The 23,831-nt window shown below is 46.0% G+C and overlaps 1 protein-coding gene across 1 annotated transcript; it reads right to left on the reverse strand.

Annotated features, from left to right (window-relative positions):
- Positions 1-264: 264 nt before the first annotated feature.
- LOC115403553 (transient receptor potential cation channel subfamily M member 2-like) lies at positions 265-21,622 on the reverse strand. The gene is made up of 31 exons (XM_030112497.1): positions 21,595-21,622; positions 21,330-21,510; positions 20,923-21,086; positions 20,647-20,827; positions 20,462-20,523; positions 20,171-20,371; positions 19,985-20,087; positions 18,885-19,006; positions 14,143-14,511; positions 13,866-13,982; positions 13,656-13,785; positions 13,384-13,529; positions 13,023-13,135; positions 11,866-11,964; positions 11,561-11,774; positions 11,358-11,476; positions 11,147-11,279; positions 10,834-11,005; positions 10,537-10,717; positions 8,501-8,682; positions 4,416-4,548; positions 4,238-4,325; positions 3,955-4,039; positions 3,674-3,819; positions 3,526-3,587; positions 3,373-3,402; positions 3,202-3,288; positions 3,025-3,103; positions 2,846-2,947; positions 1,589-1,705; positions 265-1,380 (listed from the first exon to the last, which is right to left on the reverse strand). The coding sequence occupies exons 1-31, from the start codon at positions 21,601-21,603 to the stop codon at positions 1,264-1,266; spliced, it is 4,044 nt and encodes a 1,347-aa protein (XP_029968357.1). The 5' UTR covers positions 21,604-21,622; the 3' UTR covers positions 265-1,263.
- Between the last annotated feature and the right edge of the window lie 2,209 nt (positions 21,623-23,831).

The following is a 23,831-nucleotide window of genomic DNA, read 5'->3' on the forward strand; positions in this document are numbered from 1 at the left end:
ACACACACACACACACACACACACACACACACACACACACACACACACACACACACACAGCTGAGACCTCTCACATGAACCTCTGCAGCCAAAACAAACAGGCACTTTTATAAAATGATTATTAAGTACAGGGGGAGGCACACCTTACTGCCACGCAGATAGAAAAATACATATTTTGCAGGTTAAATGCACATTTACATGAACAACAGCACCATGAATAAATAAAAAAAAAAAACAGTATAGCATTGGCAACAAAAGCGTTGCGATTCTGGTCACAACTGTGCATCATTACATTCATGTCAAGTATTGGTTTATTTCTCTTATAATTCCAGGAATGCATTGTCTTGTGAATACTTTATCTATTATTATTATTATTATATGCCTCCAGTTATTTAAGACCACTTTGCAGTTTTTTATCCTGTTTTATCATAAATATATGACGTAAATATAAGTTTGTTCTGTTTTCTACATTAACATTCAGCAGTTTTTACAGTGATGTGGATATTCAGTGTATTTCATGAAAATGAAAACGTGGTGGTTTCAGCCCATTTTTACCCTAACAGCAGTGTATTTTTACATGAGCCATCACATTTACCCATTCCCACAGCATCTGCACACACACTTCACAGGTGATGGCGGCCATGCAAGGCGATTGCCCAAGGACACCTTGACATATGTACAGGGGATTGAACGGTCAACCTCTGGATTAGAAGCTGACCTGCTCCATCCACTGATCCACGGGTAATCCCGGCCACGTTACCAGTCAGGAATTCCATGCCTTTCTCCAACAAATAAAAAACAGATGTATGAAATCCTTCCTTCCTTTGACCATAAGATTTCTATCAGACTCTACACACAGGTCATGTGTTACAAATATATGTCTTTTTTTTATGATCATTGCATTTTCGTCCCTGTGTGGTTCGTGCAAGGCAACTATGTGTTTGCTACTTCAATTCCCTGGTTCCCACATTTGAATCATGGAGTTAGGAGCTGGGGTATCTACATTATTTATATCTATTTTTCCATTAAATGGCTTTTGATTGTAACAGAAGCGCCTCTGAGGATGATTAAAGGATCACGTGTGATCTGGTGTAATCATTCAGTGCATCTACAGGCACACTGGCTTCACAGTGTCTTCAGTCTGTTTTAATCATTGATTCCAGTGCATTCGAGTTCATCTCCATGAGCGTCGACTAAAGGCCACAGAGACGGGTCGACCTGTGGACTGGGAGTCACGTTCACAGCTGCCGTGGCGCTTGAACGTCAGAACTTCGAGTTGTGCAAAGCGGCGACCTTTCGCAGCGACTCTCTTTGGTTTGAGCTGAGTCGGGCTTTACCGCTCACCTCCTGCCACTGCAGAGCGCCATGGCTGCTCAGCACCTTGGAGACAGGAGGTAAACACACAGATCGGCCATCACGTCATGACGAGCTGGTAGAACAAATGATCACTAATATTTCCCACCCATTGACAGGCGCCATGCTAAATGATCACTATTGTTCAGTTTACCTGCCAGTCGTCATAATGTCTGATGAGTCATCAAGTCATAATAACCATTAAATCGCCGTTTGCTGCTTGGGGTGTTCTCACCATGTTGTTGATGTCCATCAACAGCTCGCTTGTTCTGGACAGATGAATGTTTAGGACTAATGCTTCCACCCAGGCGTTATCTGTGTTCCTGCAGTCGTCCACATAGCCCTCAAACACCTGAGAACCAGGACACAGCAAGTCAGAGCCAGAAGCATTTTTATTGAGATTTTTTTTCACCATCTTCACCTCATGTGTCTCAACAATAACATTTCCAGTAGACATGGCAACGAAACACAGATGTATGGGAGCGTGTCTGGACTCTGTGGTAGAGAACCACACAAGGGTCACATTAAAAGACATCATAGACAATGCTGACCTGTGCTGCCTCGGTTATTTTTATATTTTAAATGCTTATTCAACTTATGATTGAAGCTTTTGTTTTCATGACATCTTAATTACTCATCTATCTTCCATTGCTTCTATTAGTACTGTGATTATTACACTGTGAGCTGCAGAACACCTTGAATTTTCTCCCTGAGAGATGAATAAAGTATCTTCTACTACTCCACTACTCTGCAGTACAGATTCTCACTGAGATGATAAAAGATGATCAAAGGAACAATTCAATTTCTTCATTAAATGTGAGGATTCTTGTAACTGAGAACTTTCCTGATTTCTCTTGAATAGAATGGATCTGTTATCTGGTTCACTTCCAGACGTGTGGTTACTAATTCTCAAACAGCTGCATGAAACTCTACCATCGTCTGTTCCACTTAGGTGAACTTTTACAGTTTCAAACATGTGATATTAACTAAACAGAAATGTAATGTTATTTGATTTATTGGTACATTCAGTCAAATTTAAATCACTTTTACATTTAGGAAAACATATAACGGTGCGATAATAATAATACTAATAATAATGATAATAATAATAATAATAATAATAATAATAATAATAATAATAATAATAATAATAATAATATTTTAAAAAAGACATGAAAGATGGATGCCTGAATTTTAATGATTTGAAATGTGTTTGTATGGAGGGAAGGTTTTTCAGCAGAACGCTGCAGTACAAACTTCAAGTCTTCTGCTGGATTTATGGTGGGTTCATGACATCAGTCTCATAACTGCACATGATCAAAGTTCAATCCTTTCTATCCACTCAGAGAACTTTATCAACAAACTTTAACTTGGTCACTACCCGTCTCAAAACACCAGGACGTCACCTTTATTGCTCTCTTTTATTCATTGGATTCGCTCGTTTTATCATTCCTTTACCTTCTTCGGAGCTCTTCTTTTCAGACAGACCCACCTTTGTTCCCTCTAGTGCCAGTGCATTTATTTTCTCATACAGCTTCTCTCCCATGGTCCTCTTCAGAGTGGTTGGTAGCTGATGGGCAGCGTCGACCCATCCCTGGTGGTTTTTAAATCACATGAATGAGGTATGAATGTAAAAACCACCTGTAGTGATCAAAAAAAAATGGGACTCACTTCAGGTATTTCCAGAGTTCGTCGGGCGTCGTCCCAAACTGCCAAGTACTCCAGAACAAACCTCTCTCTGTCCTGCCAGCTGAAAATAAACATGTAAAGCCTGAGATCACGCCGTGCGATCCCATGGAGCGACGCCACAGCTTTCAGGAGAGCTGGGACGCCATGGCGTGACCCTACCGTGTGAGCACGACCTCCACGCTCAGGTTCGGGCCCAGGCGGCTGAGCGCACCTCGTCCCCTGACGCCGGTCCGCCCGCCCGGGTTCCTGTATATGAGGAGATCCATTTCCACACATCAGGCTTGAAAGGTCACAAGTGTTATATGTTCTGTATGTCATGTAGAGTCAAACCTGTAATTATCTAAGGCTTCTGGTTCTGATCTGTGGGGAGAAAGAAAATGCCAGAAATCAGTTATTTACTGTGGAGCAATCATATTCTGCTAATTCTGATAATTCTGATTTGCTGCAGCCCTCATGAAGCTCAGGGAGAACCCTTCGACGTACCCATCCACATGTTCGTCACCGTCCCCAGAGGCATCAGACGGCATGTATAAGCTGAAACCGACCTGGAAGGAGCAGAGATTAAACCCTCCTCAATCAAACGGACGCAGAGAGACCTGATAATTCAAGCTGGATATCGACTGCGAAATACCTCCCAAGGCACTTTCTCCTCAGGCACAGGGAAGCGTGTGACTCTGGTGTTGGGGTAGTGAACCTGACGGCATTTCACATGGAAGCCCGTCTCTTTCTCCGCCATGCTCCTCAGAGGGTCGGAGGTCTCATCAGCTGCGGCTGAGCCTTCAGGGACGAACAGCAGTTGGTGCAAATAATAAGATTATTTGACTTGTAACTTAGTTGCATTAAAAAACAAAAACATGTGAGATTACAGCAACAATAGTGATAAACAGGAGATATGATAGTTTGATAACTTACCAGGAGTTTGAGTTTCTTTAGCAGAGAAGCCCTGAGATTTCAGACTTTCCATAATCCACTGCAGGGCGTTGGTCGAATGCATCACCTGATGAAGACCAAATGATTTGAATAAAGACAATGATTTTTTTTTCCTATCCCCACAGGAGACATGTGGCAATATGTGCCAATAACTGTCATCTCTCTTTGTTAATTTCCAGGTCTTGTTCTCTTGGCATGACTGTGTAATTTTACAGATGCAAGTTAATACTTCACTGACAACAACAAGCAAGAGTCACACGACAACCTGCTCCTCCAGTCGGGCCAGTCGGGTCGCCATGGCAGCGGAGACGGTTTCCTCTTCTCTCTCCAGCCGGTCGTTGATGGAGGTAACCCTCAGTAAACAAATGAGAGGAACCAAATGTCTCAAACAGTTCAAACCCTCCAGAGCTGCTGGGCATCAAGACTCATCGACATGGTTTTACTTTTGGGCCGTATCCAGGATGCGCCGCTCCACGCTCTGGCTCTGCTCCTGCTGCGCAGACTGCAGGTATACGTCCTTCATCAGGGCCTCCCAGGACAGCAGCTCCTCGTCCTCGATCTGAGACAGCTCGTTCTCTGAAAGACAGCATCGGATCACCGACAGACTGTAAAATCTGCACACACACGATGCAGAGCCTGACAGACAGGAACCAGACGGACAGGGGCTGAGTCAAACTGGCTTATTGTGCTGAGATCTCGGTTTGTACTGCCTCAACAGCACGAGGGGAAAAGGGCTCTCATGTCTACAGTGTTAACTGTAAATCAGCACAGAGTAAGAGTGTGATCACATGACTTCTGCCAACATTTTACTGCAGTCATCAGTTTAAATACAAGAATTCTGCATGTTATAGCATCATACAAAGTTGTTGATCATCACTGGAATTAGTAAATAAAAGTTGTCCAAATGCACTACTGTCCAAAAATGGAATGGTATTCTCCCTTTTGGCAAAATCTGACATGCGAAACAGATGATATGGTGAGTAAATAAAACTGCTTTTGTAGAATTTTTGTACATTTTGTTGAGTTTTCTGGTGTTGATTTAAGAAACTGTGATCTGTTTGTTCGCCATCAGATCAGATGGAGCTCTGCAGATATGTGGACATGTGGAAAGTTGAATATTTCTCTGTTTCAATTCATGGCATTGCATCTCAAATGTGTCAGAGTCCATCCATCCATCCATCCATCCATCCATCCATCCATCCATCCATTTTCCACCGCTTATCCGGGACCGGGTTGCGGGGGCAGCAGTCTAAGCAGAGATGACCAGACTTCCCTGTCCCCAGGAACTTCCTCTAGCTCTTCCAAGAGGATCCCAAGGCTTTCCCAGGCCAGCCGAGAACTCTCCAGGACTTCCCTGGGGGTCTCCTCCCGGAACACCTCCCCAGGGAGGCGTCCAGGAGGCATCCTAAAGAGGTGCCCGAGCCACCTCAGCTGGTCCCTCTCGATGTGGAGGAGTAGCGGCTGTACTCTGAGCTCCTCCCTGGTGACTGAGCTCCTCACCCTATCTCTAAGGGAGCGCCCAGCCATCCTACGAAGGAAACTCATTTCAGCCGCTTGTATCCGGGATCTTGTCCTTGCGGTCATGACCCAAAGTTCATGACCATAGGTGAGGGTGGGAACATAGATTAACCAGTAAATTGAGAGCTTCGCCTTTCGGCTCAGGTCCCTCAGGTCTCTTCACTACGACGGACCGATACAACGACCGCATCACTGCAGCCGCTGCACCGATTCGCCTGTCAATCTCACATTCCATCCGTCCCCCACTCATGAACAAGGCCCCAAGATACTGAAACTCCTCCACCTGGGCTAGGGTCTCTCCACCGACCTGGAGGTGGCAGGCCACCTTCCTCCAGTCGAGGACCATGGCCTCAGATTTGGAGGTGTTGATCCTCATCCCTGTCGCTTCACACTCGTCTGTAAACCGCCCCAGTGCATGCTGTAGGTCCGGGTTCGATGAAGCCAACAGGACAACATCATCTGCAAAAAGCAAAGATGAAATTCTGTGGTCCCCGAGCCGGACCCCCTCCAGCCCCTGGCTGCACCTAGAAATTCTGTCCATAAAGATTATGAACAGAACCGGTGACAAAGGGCAGCCCTGCTGGAGTCCAACATGCACCGGGAACCGGTCCGACTTACTGCCAGCAATGTGGACCAGACTCCTACTCCGATCATATAGAGACCGGACGGCCTTTAACAAAGGGGCCCAGACTCCGTATTCCCGAAGCACCACCCACAAGACACCACGAGGGATGTGGTCGAACGCCTTCTCCAAGTCCACAAAACTCATGTGAACTGGTTGGGCGAACTCCCATGAGCCCTCGAGCACCCTATGGAGGGTATAGAGCTGGTCCAGTGTTCCGCGACCAGGACATAAACCGCATTGTTCCTCCTGAATCCGAGGTACAGCTATCGGTCAAGTCCTCCTCTCCAGTACCCTGGCATAGACTTTACCGGGGAGGCTGAGGAGTGTGATCCCCCTATAGTTGGAGCACACCCTCCGGTCCCCCTTTTTGAAAAGGGGGACCACCACCCCGGTCTGACAATCCAGAGGCACTGTCCCCAACCTCCACGCGATGTTGCAGAGATGTGTCAACCAAGACAATCCCTGGACATCTAGAGACTTAAAGGGACTTAAGGCAACTTTATAAAATTTACCTCAGTGCTGCCGCGATAGGCGCTGTGGGTAACTGTAGCCACCAGCCAAGGAGGCACTGGAGTGCACACAAACACTTGACAGATTGTCCGTGCTTCGATTCGCAGACCGGGAGCAAATATATAATATACCAGGAGAGCGGACACGCACACGGGCCATGACGGGAGGGGGGTGGGGGGGATACACCCGGAACACGCCGACCGTTTGGGAAACCTCCCAAACCTCCCGATGGCCACCCCGCCTCTGATCCCAGCAGTGTTTGAGTCCGTGTCCATGGCGGCCATGTTCTTCCTGTTCAGCAATGCGCATACAGCGTCAATTTACGTCACATCCCCACGATTGCGCGGGAAATTCAGACCCCGAACTGCAACAAAATTATTTGGCACACAGCCTATTACGGCAACAGACAGATACGCGGATTGGCCTGTTATTTTAGGTTTTTAATGCTTCAGGGTCCATTAGCATTGAATAAACTGGAAATGTATGCGTAGTTTTTCACAAATCTTGCCTTAAGTCCCTTTAAGGTACTCTGGGCGAATCTCATCCAGCCCCAGTGCCTTGCCACCGAGGAGCTTACCAAGCACCTCGGTGACTTCGGTTTGGGTGATGGACGAGTCCACCTCTGAGACCTCGGCCTCTCCTTCCTTCACGGAAGACGTGGCGATGGGATTGAGGAGGTCCTCGAAGTATTTCTTCCACTGTCCTATGATATCTCCAGTTGAGGTCAGCAACTCCCCACCTCCACTGTAAACAGTGTTTGTAGAGACCTGCTTTCCCCTCCTGAGGCGCCGGACGGTTTGCCAGAATGTCTTTGAGGCTGACCGGTAGTCCTCCTCCGATGTGGCAGAGTAGTGAAAAAAATTACTCATCATTGTAACCAAATACTAGGAAAACTAAAGAAGAGAGACAAATTTTCTTCTGATTTAAAGACATACTGGAGGATCCTTAGAACCAATCAGCGTTGTATGGTTCCAAATCGTAATTGGGCAGTCATAATGCCAATCAATGTGGGAATGCGTTTGCATGATGACATATCCTGTCGAGTCTCCGCCTCTGTGCGCGCTCTGGTTTCGAGCCGCGCATGCGCAGGGCATTGTTTAGGAAGTGACATGGGAGCGACCATCGCGGCTCATTCAGAAGTGGCTTGCTCCTCCCGCGAACACCTCCGAAGATGGCTAGCCGCAAAAAAAGAACATTGTTTGAAATGGCAGGGGATAGAAAAAAAGCCATAGAAAAGAAAGGCAAAGCCTGTGTTTTACTCGGAGATTCCTTTACGAGGTGGCGGACATTCAAAGCACAAACGGGATTTCGGACTCATCACAACGTGGGGAAGTTTCTGCTGGACAGCTAACATGCTTATTATCCCATTCAAATGTGTTTCTGTTGCATAAACACGTAAGACACTACTTTACGGATCGTATTCTTATGTATGATTGGAAGAAGAGTCCGACATGATTACAAATGTGTTTTAATCCTATGCGGAAAGACGATGCTCCAGCTGCGCTGATGTAAACAAACTGACATGCGGCTGACGTGCGCGCTCCCCACAGTCCTCATGCGGAGGGAGCAGCACATGCGCAGTGCTCCAAAAATGGCAAATCGGCCATGTTGTACAAAATTAGCGGAGAATCCTTGAATATGTCTTTAAATTCTGATGTAACTTTGATTGTCCGACATCACAAGAAAACATAAGATTGAGATCATGTGCCCAAGACTGAGTAGCTCGCTCAGCCTTTCTCTGCGAAGGTGAGGATTTGTGCTGGTAATCAGTGTAAAATAATTTACCTCTCAGTCATAATGTTAATCAGTATCTATTTCATTTAACTGTTTTTTTTTTTTTACCAACATGCTGAGGCTAGCTAACCTTTAACTTACTGAACTCTCTGTATACGATGGAAGGCTTCCGCAGCACCACGGCCCTGATGAAGAGGTAGAGATGACTGAAGATGATGAAGGGCGGAGGGGCCGCCGGACGACTGTGGTACTCCTTTATCAGCTCGTATCTTTGAAACTTCCAGATCCTGTCCGTGTTGTCCTGGACCTCCTCGAAGGTAAAGCTGTCAGGAGAGAGTACAGTGACGGTAGACGGTGGTCATAAAAGAGCGAAAACTTCCCATTTCTTTAATCGGTCGTGTTAACGTTATTAAGATGATTGTACTCCCCAAGTTTCTTCATATATTTCAAAATGTTCCTATATTTCTTACAGCTGCTTTTTTTAAGCTCTTAGACTCCATTATCTTCCCCTTTATCTGGTCCGATAAGCCGCCTCGTATTTCTAAATTGCACTTACAGAAACCTACGTCTGACGGTGGTCTTGGCCTACCGAATTTCTGGCATTATTACTGGGCTTGTAATGCCAGAGCTTGGGTCTTCTGGAACCATACTCAGATGTCGTCCGGCTAGGGGAGCTTCCAATGCCCCCGGTGGCCTGAGATTGAATCCCATTTCGCCCTGTCTCTCACTGGAGCCTCCTTGTCAGCCACCCTGTTTTCTAATCTGAATCTATTTAACAGATCGTTCGAAGACAGTTTTGTTCTACGTAATTCATACAGAATTCTGAAGCAAATCAGGCGTGTGCTCCTTTTAAAGGGTCCCTCCATCTATGCTCCAATATGCTGGAATCCAGATTTCAAGCCTGGCCTACTGGACGCAGTGTTCACATGCTGGGCGGACAGGGGCTTATCCACTATTGCAGATCTCTATATTTATAATCAGTTTGCTTCATTTTCACAATTGCAGGCCAAGTTTGATCTCCCATCTAATCATCTATTTTGATACTTCCAAATTAGAGATTTTGTTAAACAATCTTTTCATCAACTCGAGTCTAAGCCCAGCCAACATAACTTTTATGTTCTTTTGACTGGATCTCCGACTTCAAAACATCTAATCTCTCATTTTGTTGATCTTTTTCGTCCTGGCGTCCCATCGTCACATATTAAAGAGGCATGGATTAATGATATCGGTGAGGATATTTCGGATGATCTGTGGACTGGTGCTTTAGGCAGGGTGAAAGATTGCTCAGTTAACGCTAGACTTCAACTTATCCAATTTAAAGTTATTCATCGTCTCCACTTCTCTAAGACTAAGCTAAATAGTATATTTCCCACCATATCTCCGACCTGTGATAGGTGCAAGTCTGCCAATGGGACGCTTGGTCATCTTTTCTGGGCCTGCCCTGCGCTTGGGATTTTTTGGGATAGTGTTTTCAATTTTTACAGCAAGGTATTCGACAGAAAACTGCTCCCTGATGGTTTACTGGTGATTCTCGGTCATTCTAAGCATACCCTGTCTTTTCCAAGAGCATCACAAAAAGCCCTTGCATTTGGTCTGGTTATTGCTAAACGTGTCATATTGCGAGAGTGGAAGTCGCCCTCACCCCCCTGTTTCAAAATGTGGTTAAATGATATGGTTTCCTGCATTTATCTTGAGGAAGTACGCTACTGTTTGGCTGGAGCCCAGCCTGTGTTTTATAAGATCTGGGGTCCCCTCATTGCACAAATCAGAAATTGATTATCTTGTTTTGATTCTATTCCCACGCCGTTCTTGCTCCTATAGTCACAGGGGTCTCCTGGTGTAGACTTCTGCTCTCTCTCAATATGGCTTGAACTGACTGGCTTTGGTATCTATTTTGAATGTTTCACATGTGTGGATATCTATATTTGCTCGTGTGCATGTGTGTGTGTGCATGTGTATATGTATGCACGTGTATGTGTGTGTATGTTATAGTTATTATTATTACTGCCTTTTTCGTTTGTGTTTTGTTGAACTGGCATCTGATGTGTGTTATGTGTGTGTTGTTTGGTGTGTATCTAAAACTAAAAAAGCTATAAATAAAATATGAAAATAAATAAATAAATAAATAAAAGAGCGAAAACCAAAAAACGGAATATTTAGGAAAACGGATTAATCACTTGAAAATCGCTATCAGCAGGTTGAGCAGCAGGATGTTGGCGAAGAGCAAATAAACACAAAGCATGATGATGGTGAGCCACTCAGGGAAGGCGGGCGTATTATTTTCATTCAGCACCGGACACTTGGGCTTCAGAGGATCTGTGCCGTCCATGGTGCAGCTGTCGATTTCGAAGGCAGCGTCTGCAAAGGTCAAAGGTCGAGGAACAAATCTGAACGTGTTTAAAGTCAGCGGTGAAAAACCTGCATTGAAACAAACACAGTTGTGTCCACATATAACAAAACTCATCTCCACTCACAATCGATGTTGGTGGGGAAATCTCCAAATATGATGCGGTACGGCTCATAAACCGCGCCGCGGACAATCCAGTCCAGCCGGTTGTCGTTGTGGATGAGTATCCCCTGCTTGGCCACGCCGTACGCCACCACCCAGATGCTCAGCAGAAACATGAAGAAGAACAAGTCCATCATCTGGAGGAAAACAAGACCAGAGGCTCAGAGGAATAAGACACATGTCCAACTCGCGAGACGGACTTTATTGACCAGTTGTTTTCTTCCAATCACACACACGACCACTGCATCACTTGTTTGGTGTGAGGGACGCTCTCTCACCATCCTCCTGACGATGATGATTTTGGGTCCCAGAGTCCGACTGATGGTGAAGATGGCCATGAGACGGAGGCAGAAGACCACAAAGTCGATGCAGAGGATGACTTTTCCGGCGTAGAACAGCCCACTGGTCAGCCTGAAGGAGAAAAACAGATAAACCGGCGATTTTGGAAAATGTTTCTGCCCTGAAAGGTTTTAAGCACAGGAAACATACCTAAATGCCAGACCGATTAAAAAAACGATGATGGAGAGCACGTCTAAAATGTTCCACAGCTCATTGATGTACATCTTGGCTTTCTTCCGAAACCCAAAACCGTCCGGGTCGTGAAACAGCTGAGACAGAAGAGACCAATGAATCCAGACATATTCGATGTGCTGTTAGGACACCAGAGATGGTGGAAGCCTGCAGTGCCTCACCTGTCTGACTTCCTCACAAACCAGAGAGAAGAGCCAGACGTAGAGCAGCAGCTCTCCAGCAGAGGGCGTGTCCTGGAAGTCCATCATCAGCACCATGGCAAACAGGAAGAGGAAGGCGAAATAAAAGACAATATTCCCATAAAACTTGACCTGCGGGGATTTGTACAGGCACACCAGCTTGGCCCAGCGGCCCAGAGGCTTCAGTCGCTGCAGGCTGTGGACAGAAAGGCCACAGAATTTCAACACAAAACATGATTTAACAAACTGCTACTTTCCACAGTGAGATAATTCAGTGGTCAACTTACGGGACATGAGCGCTAGTTCGAAGTGTGTTCCCTGTCACCGACTCCACCGTCTTCATCTCCTCATTTTTGGCTGCATCTTTATGGATAAGCTCATCCCGTCTAGAAAGAATCACAGTGACACTGTTTTTTTGTTTTTGTTTTTTTTTTCACAGTGACACTGTTAAACAACACTATTTCATTAAGACACATGTAGATTATAAACACAGTTCATGAACAGAAAGAAAATATGAATTATTGGACGACGATGGTGTTGCTGCTGGGACCTCAGAATTGACCGGATGCACATTTCACTCAGTTCGGCCTGCTTCACACAGGCCCTTCAAGACAAAGAAGGGAGGTGGTCACAAGGTTTGAGACCTGGGCATGCTTAGATATAAGTGTGTTAAGTTAAGCTTGTGCTTTTATTTGTGAACCAAACTGAAGTTTGTTCATTATACACGTGTGTTTGCTCTTTCTCTGTTCTTTCTTTGTCTCCCGTTTCCTCCTGTTTTTCCTCCTCTTTGATAAAATTCTCAAATAAATAATGTATGAAATATTATTAAAAAAAAATAAATTCCTTGAAAACAGCTTTTAACAAAACTTTTCAACAAGTAAATTGCAGCAATAACAGTTCCAGCATGAAGCTCTGTTCAGTTTTACTGCACTCCACTACAGCCTGTTGGCTTCACACAGCCTGATTCATGCTTCCCATGTCCGTGTCCGCTCCATTTATAGGAAATGAGGCACATACATCGTCAGTACATTATCATTGAGTATCTGAGTTTATTTAGCCTTTATTCTCTGTTTCTGAATTGCAGGGCGGCACCCGTGAGATAAGATACTTTCATTTCTGTCGGCAGACCATCTCATCCCTTCTGACAGACTCTGCTCTCTCTGTCCACCAGTTTTTCGCTCTCTGGGTGTCTTTGTAGACAGAGCTACAGCCTATTCACTTCACACAGTCACTTTTCAAAGTTAGCATCTGTCATGTGTTTGCTTTATCGCTCTGGCGCATGTGTATACCAATTACCAATCGTAAACCCCAACAGTGTCAATAAACAACAGAAAATCAGAGTGATGGATGTGGTGGATTCATGAAGACTGGATGTGTGTGTTTCTGATATTTTATAAGGAGGATGAATGTAAGTAAAAGCTGTTAACTCTCATCTGAAACCCACCTGAAGACCAGGAAGCCAGTGTAGATGAGAGGGAAGAAGACCATGCAGAGCAGCACTCTCCACACCGGGTTGTCCACTGAAAGCTCCCCACACCAGATCTGAGTCAGAAGAGCCTAGAAGAGAGACAAGTGATCAGTAGACTCCAGAAAATCCATGTCTGTCATCTAGTGGAGACCTGGGACACTGCCAGCTGGTGAGCCTGTCCAGGATTGTTTGTCTTCACTGTAAAGTATTAAAAAATGAAAGACTGAATAGAGGATCTATGGAAAAATGGTTTGATGACAAAGTTCTCTAAATGCCCAGATTTTCTTAAATTCTCAGTGTTTGACTGGCTCAATCCTGAGTGGTAAAACTCCTCTACCTGAACACCCGACTGAGCTACAAAGTTTTTGTCGTCGGCCTCCAGCGCCAGCCGCAGACACGTGGTTTTCCCCCACGAGTGCGACACACGGACCAGGAGCTTCTGGGCCCGCTCCCCGTCATTGACGTGGCACTCACTGAACACACCTGGACACACACACACACACACACACACACACACACACACACACACACACACACACACACACACATGAACACCTGACATTAAGTCCATGCCTGTCAGTACAGTGACCTTTCGTGAGTGTATCACACCAATTGCTTGTCTCTCGTAGTGATCAGCGAGCTGCAGCATGGCCGCTCCCTCGTCTGCGTCACTTCCCTCCTCTGCCATGGTCTTCAGGATCTTACTGGCAGCCAGAGCGGCGGTCATGCAGTCTCTACACTGTACAGGTACAGAAAGACATAAGGTGATAAACACATCATACAAGTGTTTTCAGAGTTGGTGTAGATGTTTTAAATAACCTGTTCCCAGGCGATTTCAGCCAGTCCCTTGTTGTTCTGGACGACGGCCCAAAGGAAAAGGTCCCGACCCGGATCCCTCTGCGCTTTGGCTTGGTCCTCTTTGATAGAATGTGGGGAGTCTGAATCATTTTTAGACAGCTGAGGAGAACGAGAAATAGTGATTTGTATGAATTATATTGTTTAGAGAAAGAAAAATGTGACTTTCTGTCTGCACAAGTGAAAGCTTAAAACCAAAGTGTTTTTTAAACAGAAATCCACTCACTGCTGACAACGACATGTCGTCCAGAGGCATGTTGAACCTGTGGTGTTCATGGCCGTGGGGAGGATACAGATGCTGGGTGAAGTTCCCCAGCAGGTGGCGCACCTCGTCAGACACGCAGGTCAGGGAGATGGTTTCTCCCTGGGTTCTGCTCATCCTGGCCCTGATGCCGAGCGCCTTCTTCCCCTTGGTGCGGTGGGCGTCACGCACCCGCTTGGCCAGCTTGGACAGGAAGAAGCAGCTGGGCAGCTGCTTGTAGAGCTTGGACAGGGTTTCCTCGTCCTGCAGGAAGTCCCACAGACTGACGCCGTTCTCCAGCAGCAGACTCACAAACTGGGGCCTGTTGCTCACCAGGGCAGAGAACATGGCCCCGTGGAGGTCGCTGGACTGGGGGAAAAAAAAAAAGGATTGGTTAGAGAAATTAAATTATAAATATCCTGGACTTCCGTGTTTACATCGACGGAGAAACAGTCGGCTTACGGACACCACGTGATCACAGGAGGTGGCTGCGGCCAATCCCATTGGACACAGCTGACCCGAGTGCAGTGACGTCATCAGGTAGTCATATTGGTCTCCTGAATGCTCACTCTATCGCAAACAAATCCTTCTCTCTGAACGAATTGTTTACCAATGAAAACTTGGACTTGCTGTTCCTCACTGAGACATGGCAGAGAGACAGGGAGTTTATCCACCTCAAGGATCTGTGTCCTATTTCCTGTCCTCCGTGCCCTATTTGACACTCATGATCTGACCCACTGCACTGATGCTGATGGCTTTATGTGCTGTTTAAACTCACTCTGTGGCTCCATTATAGATCGAGTGGCACCACTAAAATACAGCCATGTCTCCAGAAAGCAGTCATCTCCTTGGTTAAATGAGAACATCCTGAGCCAAAAAAGTTTGTGTCGAAAAACTGAGCGCCTTTGGAATTCCACGAAACTTGAGGTTCATAGACTACATCTCAGGAATTTAATGTCCTCCTTAAATAAAACCATTAAGGAGGCAAGATCCAAATACTTTACTGCTCTGATAGCATCAAATAAGAAAAATCCCAATGTGCTATTTGACAGCATAAGCTCCATTGTGTCCCCTGCTTCACCGGCCACCCCTGTGCACTGTAAGGCTGACAGCAATGACTTTTCGACCTTGTTTGTCGACAAAATCAAAGCCATAAAAGACAAAATCCCAGCACCTTCCTTGTGAAGTCCAGGTCCTGTTGAATCGCCTTTACATGTCTGGTCCTCTTTTACTCCTGTATGTCCTGAAGACGTCTCAGCACTAATGACGAAAACAAAACCCTCCTCCAGTCCTGTAGATGGTTTACCATCTAAGATCACTGTGAGTGTTTTTGACGTAATCGGACCATGGGTGACCAAAATGTTCAACTTGTTGCTCGCTTTTGGTGTGTTTCCTTCCACCTTCAAGAATGCAGTCCTAGAACCGAAACTTAAGAAACCTAACTTGGATCAACATGAACTTAAATACTACAGGCCAATATCTAAACTCCTATTATTGTCCAAAATGTTAGAAAACATAGTGGCGAAACAGCTCACATCTTTTTTACAAGAGCATGATCTCTACGACTCTTTAGTCAGGCTTTCGTAAACACCACCATACAGAGACTGTGCTACTCAAAGTGTCCAGCGACATCCTGATGTCAGCTGACTCGAGGAGATGCACAGTGCTGGTCCTACAGCTTTTGACACAGTTGACCACCACATCCTGATAAGCAGACTGCAGGACCTGATTGGCCTGTCAGCTCCAGTGCTCCAATGGTTCTCCTCGTATCTGACAGGTAGGAGCTTCAGTGTGTCAGCCAACCACATTATCTCTGAGCCAGCCAACCTGCAGTGTGGTGTGCCTCAGGGCTCAGTTCTGGGACCCCTCCTGTTCCTTCTGTATTTGCTTCCCCTGGGTCAGATAATCCAGCATTTCAGCGATGTCTCGTACCACCTATTTGCAGATGACCTGCAGCTGTATTGCTCCTTCAAGCCCTCTGAAGCCCACAAACTGAGCTCCTTAATAAACTGCTTATCACTAACCAAGCAGTGGTTAAGAGACAACAGCTGCCAATTAAACTCAGAAAAAACAGGGACCCTCATTATTGCCCCAGACAAGGCCATCCCCACCATTGCACGGCACCTTGGTGAACTGAGCCCCTCAACCAAAACTGAACTGAGGAACCTTGGGGTGATCTTTGACAGCGCCATGTCACTCGACCACCACTCAACGCAGCTGGTTAGAAACTGTTTCTAAGCTCAGACCGATGTTGTCTAAGAATGAGCTTGAAATGGTCATTCATGCCTATATATCCTCGCACCTGGACCACTGTAACAGCCTGTTCACTTGTCTTAACAAGAAAGAGCTAGATCGTCTCCAGTATGTTCAAAACTCAGCTGCGAGGCTGCTGACCAGCACCAACAGGAGGTCCCCAACCACACTCGTGTTAAAATCCCCTCACTGGCTCCCAGTTGCATTCCGTGTCCAGTTTAAAATCCTGGTGCTGACCTTCCAAGCTCTACACGGCCAGGCTCCCATGTATATCAGAAACCTAATCACACCCTACAGCTCGACCTGAAGCCTGAGGTCCTCTGACCAGAACCTTCTGAGAGTCCCCCATATTCATTTTAAAACTAGGGGTGACCGCTCATTTACATCCACTGCGCCGCGCTTCTGGAATGAGCTTCCTCTGGACCTGCGCTCCCTGGACCCGGTGGATGCTTTCAAGAAACTCTTAAAAACACATCTGTTTCAGCAGACATTCTAGACCCCCCAGTCAGCGTTGTCTTGGCAGTAACATATAATATACTGTATACTGTATATATGATTTCTTATCTCCTTGTTTTTATGTACTGTGGAATGTCTTTGATCTCTTTGTGATTTTTACACTGTGTGAAAAGCGCTATATAAATAAATTTTACTTACTTACTTACTAAATTGACTGAGAGAGCAGTTTTAGAATGTTTATGATTTATAATTCGACTTCCTAGTACTTTTCTTCCTCCAGAGGTAATCGTTTCTTTTGTATTTGATTTCATTTGAAATATTGACAAATGCTTGCACAAAGTGATTCTTTGCTCAGTGTGAAATTTCAAAGTTTGCTACTTATAAAGATAGAATATAAATGAATTGAAGTTAAAGGTATCTCATTAGTAATAAGGCATCGCAATCAGTGGTGACATTCTACTCTCATAAAACAGTGTTTCTCCAATTAATACATAGCACTTATTTAATTTAGATAGTTTAATTATTATGGATGGACTCTTAAAGATGCAGTCTGTAACTAATGAATATTTTAAAAATGATGAAGCTAGTCTGTTTTGAACCTATCCTATATTAGTTAAACAGAGCAGTAACAAGCAACATCTATCAGTAATATTGACTTCATAAACATAATTTCATTCATATGTTGACTTATGGGATGACCACATTATTTATACACACTCACTGGCTACTTTATTAGGTACACCTTGCTGGCACCCGGTTGGACCCCCTTTTGCCTTCAGAACTGCCTTAATTCTTTGTGGCATAGATTCAACAAGGTACTGGAAACATTCCTCAGAGAGTTTGGTCAATATTGATATGATAGCATTAGCATCATGCAGTTGCTGCAGATTTGTCGACTGCACATCCATGACGCGAATCTCCCATTCCCCCACATCCCAAAGGTGCTCTATTGGATTGAGATCTGGTGACTGTGGAGGCCATTTGAGTACAGTGAACTCATTGTCATGTTCAAGAAACCAGTCTGAGATGATTTGAGCTTTACGACATGGCGCATTATCCTGCTGGATGTAGCCATCAGAAGATGGATACACTGTGGTCATAAAGGGATGGACATGATCAGCAGCAATATTCAGGTAGGCTGTGGCGTTCGCAACGATGCTCAGTTGGTACTAAGGCACCCAAAGAGTGCCAGGAAAATATCCCCCACACCATTACACCACCAGCAGCAGCCTGAGTCATTGGCACAAGGCAGGATGGATCCATGCTTTCATGTTGTTGACACCAAATTCTGATCCTACCATTCAAATGTCGCAGCAGAAATTGAGACTCATCAGACCAGGCAACGTCTTTTCAATCTTCTATTGTCCAATTTCGGTGAGCCTGTGCGAATTGTAGCCTCAGTTTCCTGTTCTTAGCCAACAGGAGTGGCACCCGGTGTGGTCTTCTGCTGCTGTACCGTATCTGCCTCAAGGTTCAACATGTTGTGTGTTCAAAAAAGCTCTTCTGCATACCTTGGTTGTAACGAGTGGATATTTGAGTTACTGTTGCCTTTCTATCAGCTCGAACCAATCTGGCCATTCTCGTCTGACCTCTGGCATCAACAAGGCATTTTCACCCACAGAACTGCAGCTCACTGGATATTTTCTCTTTTTCTGACCATTCTCTGTAAACCCTAGAGATGGTTGTGCGTGAAAATCCCAGTAGATCAGCAGTTTCTGAAATACTCAGACCAGCCCATCTGGCACCAACAACCATGCCACATTTAGAGTCACTTAAATCACCTTTCTTCCCCATTCTGATACTTGGTTTGAACTGCAGCAGATCATCTTGACCATGTCTACAAGCCTAAATGCATTGAATTGCTGCCATATGATTGGCTGATTTGAAATTTGCCTTAACGAGCAGTTGGACAGGTGTACCTAATAAAGTGGCCAGTGAGTATATGTTAACATCAGCTGTTAACACTGAGTTTGTTTTTTGTTTTTTTTTTGTCTTACACAGATGATAGTGTTGTGTGTAACAGGTTGACCCACCTTCCACTGGCTCTCTTCAGTAAAGATCTCAGTCTCGGCGATGTCCACTCGGTTCCAGCCTATAGCCAGCTCCAGCTGCCTCTTCCAGCTCTCCACTCCCAGTGACTCGATGTGCCTCGAAGCTGAGGGGAGGGTGTACAGGGTGTGCAGAATTTTTACGCAAGTTGTATTTTTGAGGATCAATTTTATTATTGAACAAAAATATGTTCTCAATGAGCACAAAAGACTCAAATATCAAAGCTGACCATTTTTGGAAGTTGGAGTGGGGCTTTTTAAGTTTCAGTATCTTAGGAGGATATCTGTGTGTGAAGGTGACTATTACTGTGCATAATTATTAGGCAACTGAAAGCTAGGGTAGACGATGTTGTCCAAAAGCATTTTTTGTCATACTGAGTGAAATGCTCCTTGCCCCCTGGGAGAAGTCAATACATTATGTGGACGGAAAAAAGTGCGGAAAAAATCTGACCACTGTAGCGGCCACAGGAGTGTAGAAACTCCGACCAATCGTATCGCGCGGACCGCTCTTAAGAAACCAATCAAATCCCTTCGCCGTTCTACCAGCCCCCTGCGTGTACATTTCAATGGCGTGCACTGGCTCTGGTTCAGAGCGTGCGCGCGTTGCCAAGGAGCTCTCGGCGTGAAAAATAGAAGGAAGCGGAGCGGGCGCGCGGAGCGGGGGGCGCGGAGCGGGCGCGCTGCGCTCCTATGCGCGTTGTGTGCGGGCAGTCAGAAAGGTTAATAACATTGGAAGCGATCACAAACTCCGTGCGCGTGGCGCTTCCGCGTCCAGTGCGTTCGCTCCCAACGGGAGCTCCTCCAATGGGGTGGGAGCTGGGCGGAGCCTTGGGGAGATGCTACATTCGTGCTACATGCTAGTTTTCCAAGATCATCGACCCTAGCTTTAACAAAAACAAATAAATACCCATTTCACGCATTTATTTTCACCCGGGAAACCAATATAACGACTCAAAATTTACAAATATACATTTCTGGCATTCAAAAACAAAACAAAAACAAATCGGCGACCAATATAGCACAGCCGTATCCCTTTAGTCTGTCCGTTCATGCACCGAGCCCCTTTTTAAAATACTCATACTTACCTTTGAGTAATGCCTGAAGAATGGCCACATCTACGTCCCCGTGACTGTCCTGGCTCACTCTGAAAACTGTCAGCAAGTGAGGTTTCCTAATGATGTCCTGAATCTGAAACAGAAAACGAACTAAATCACAGGAAATGACGTGATTGACAGACGTCACTGGATCAAGTAGACCCTCCCTACGCGCACCTTCTTGGTCCACTCTATAATCTGAAGCTCTTCGAAGTTCTCATACTCTTGACCAAAGAACTTCTTCATCAGCCGGTGGATGAGGCTGATGGTGACCCTGGAAATGTCCATCCCTGACACCTGAGCGATCACGTCCGCTATCCTGCCAGAGCCCTCCAAGATCACGCACGGCGTGCCGTTTAACATGGCGTTGTGGATGGTCTGAGAGGGAGAAACACACCAGAGTCTCACACACACACACATAAACAGGAGATGCACCAAGGCGAAGAGGCCAGAAAATTGCTGACTCACATTGAGCGTGCCTGGACCTCCATCCAGAACCACACACACCAGGGGGATCGTCACGTCGCTCTCTGCGGGTTCAGACAACAAAAACATCAATTGGAGAGTCGCAACAGATAAAAAGAAGTCACTGTTGAGATGCTATCTGTTGTGACTTTTCGGACTTCTTGGGTACCGCAGTGATTATTTTTAACCTTTGATTTCAAGACGTTTCCCAGAGATGCATTTCTCCAGATGGCTCCGTAATTCGATCTCCGCCCCATAATTCCCGTGGGTCCCATCATCCACCAGAAGGAAGTGGGTATGGTTGTTATCGAGACAGGAGAGTCTACCTTGGCCCTTGGTGTCCATTAAATAGTGGGCGGGGAAACAGCCCTGCAGAGAGGCAGAGATGGAAACTCTCAGGAAGCACGTCAGAATTCTGATCGATCTCATCGCCGAAAAAAGAGAAGTAAATGTGTTTATCTGACCTCTGGATGCACCAACGCCTCCCGGTTGTGGATCACTCCCCACGTCGCCACTCCGATGGCCACGATCTGGCTGTGCATGGAGCTGCTCAGGGCGTAATCCCTCACCGCTTGGCCGACATGCTTCATGACTCCGGTGTGAGTGCCGCCGGTGATGATCCACGCACCTGTGTGAGGCGCAGCGGGCCCACCGCACAACACGTCCATCGGTCCGGCATACGGAACAAAACAAGCAGAAAAAAAAAACAAAAAAAAAACAGGCGGACTCTCTAAATGCTGATTTATAGAAAATGGCAGTAAAAACTGAAGTTGTAGCTTTCATGGTTTCTGCTGTTCTGAGCTGCAGGAATCTTTATGGAGCCTGTCACAGACTTTGAAGCATGTCGCGTCTGAACATCGCGGTTGCTGACCTGTCGTCTGGGCCACTTTGATGAGACCTCTGTGGAACGTCTTCTTCAGACGAGTCTTCAGATATAGGTTCTTGGCTCCTCCGGTCACCGAGATCAGTAAGTTTGGAGGGGAAAGCTTCCACTGCTCGGTCAGCAAGCGGTACAGGACCTCCGGGCTCGTGTCGGTGGACACTCGTGCGTACTGGCAGCAGACGAACACATGAGTCAGGAAGCACCTTTTGAAACATAGTGATGTTTTGATAATGGAGAGCACTTATTGTTCCACCTTGCCCATCTTTTGACCCACACCACCGAAGCTGATGTCTCCAAACGCATCAGTGGGCGCCTGGCGGATGTGTCTGTGTCTGCTCCATGTCTCCTCTGAGTAGTCCTCCGAGTTGATGGCATCTTCTGAATGTTGGTTCTTTGAGTAGCCGCATTTGCATGCATCCCGTCTGGAATGGAAACAGAAGCTCAAACATACTTCGCAGACAGAAAAGACAGCCCAAAGCACTCAGTTCACACTAAACTGGCAGCGCTAACTCCTCCTCGGAGACCAGTTCATTATGAAAACACTATTTCTATCAGCTGGAGCCTTTTAGCGACTCCATGGGGGGGGTTTATAATTTTTTTTTTCTTCTACCTTCGATGCGGTTTTATCTGGAGACTTTTTCAGTCTTTAACACATCCTGTTTGCAAAAAGTGAAAAAGCCATGTGTGCTCAAGCACATTGTCCCAACTGTAGTCAATCACAAGATTACTATTGCAACAACACATCATCAGTAGGGTAAAACTAACCTGTCTCTCGACGGTCTAAGCCCAGCTCACGTTCCCTATTAGTGGGTGAACAATCCAACGCTTGGTGAATTCTGCTTCACAATTATAGGAAGAGCCGACATCAAAGGATCAAAAAGCAACGTCGCTATGAACACTTGGCTGCCATAAGCCAGTTATCCCTGTGGTAACTTTTCTGACACCTCCTGCTTAAAACCTAAAAAAGTCAGAAGGATCGTGAGGCCCCGCTTTCACGGTCTGTACTCATACTGAAAATCAAGATCAAGCGAGCTTTTGCCCTTCTGCTCTACGGGAGGCGCAGTGGTTCGCGCTCTTGCCTCACAGCAAGAAGTTCGATTGGGTTCGATTACCGGCCGGGGCTTGGGGCCTTCCTGTGTGGAGTTTGCATGTTCTCCCCGTGTGTGTGTGGGTTCCCTCCGGGTAATCCGGCTTCCTCCCTCAGTCCAAAAACATGCATGTCAGGTTAATTGGTCACCCTGAAATTGCCCCTAGGTATGAATGTGAGCATGAATGGTTGTATGTCTATATATGTCAGCCCTGCGACAGACTGGCGACCTGTCCAGGGTGTACCCTGCCCTCGCCCACAGCAGCTGGGATCGGCTCCAGCGAACGGGAGAAGAGGTCAAGAAAATGGACGGATGGATAGTCAATCACAAGTAAATGGGAGATGGATTTAGCTTAGAAAAAGCTAACCCCCAGAACCCCCCCCCCCCCCCCAGGTTGTTTCCCAAATTGGGGAGGGGGGGTGCAGGCGATGCCTAGCAGTGTAGTACCTTTTGGGTGCCCCTTGTATGGCCACGGCGCAATTCGCATGTTTTTGGACCGTGGGAGGAAACCAGTACCCGGAGGGAACTCACACACACGTGGGGAGAACATGCAAACTCCACACAGAAAGGCCCCAAGCCCCAGCCGGTAATTGAACGCAGGACATTCTTGCTGTGAGGCAAGAGTACTAACCACTGCACCACCGCGTGGCTGTCTGCTTCATAAAACAAACAAATCACATAAATCCTGAACTCTGATTCTCTGATCCTAACTCCCAGACTGGAACTTTTTTTTTTTTTTTTTTTTTTTTTTTTTTACAATACAATTTTTCAACAGTCACAAATAAAAAAGCCTGAATGACTGAATTCCTTGATAAATCAAGATAACACACCACCCAGTTGACTCATGAGTTATCCTCAAACAACCCTCACATCCACTCCTTGCTGTGTCTTTATATCACTTCTCCAACTCTCATCATCACATCAGCCACACACGAAGCAGCTCAGCCTACCTGATGTCCTTTTCGAAAAAGCAACACTCCTTCTTGCTGATGTTTTCTTTCACCCAGTCGGTGTATGTGTAGCGCTGAAAGGAAGGGGAGAGGGAAAGAGATTCAAAGGGCATGGCCATGCTGAGCGCCACGCTGTGCACCAGTCGTGGTGAAGACTGAGGAGAAAAAAGACTCAGAGTTGGACTCTGCTTGACGTCACTTTAACAACTCATCTATAAAACCTGCAGAACCTTTGACTTTTGCTCCCTCACAAACATCTTAATCCAGCCGGCATGTGACTTGATCTGTGTTATCACTACGCCCTCCACCTAACTTATACTTCCTTCAATAGCAGGACTAAAGCTTAACATGTGGGATTAATAAAAAAAATATAATAATAATCTGGAGCCCACACTGACCTGCTGATTCAGATAATATCACTACATCCTGCAAGATCAACCAGTCAGTGGGCT

Source organism: Salarias fasciatus, chromosome 16 (genome assembly GCF_902148845.1).
Source record: "Salarias fasciatus chromosome 16, fSalaFa1.1, whole genome shotgun sequence".
NCBI classification, from domain to species: domain Eukaryota; kingdom Metazoa; phylum Chordata; class Actinopteri; order Blenniiformes; family Blenniidae; genus Salarias; species Salarias fasciatus.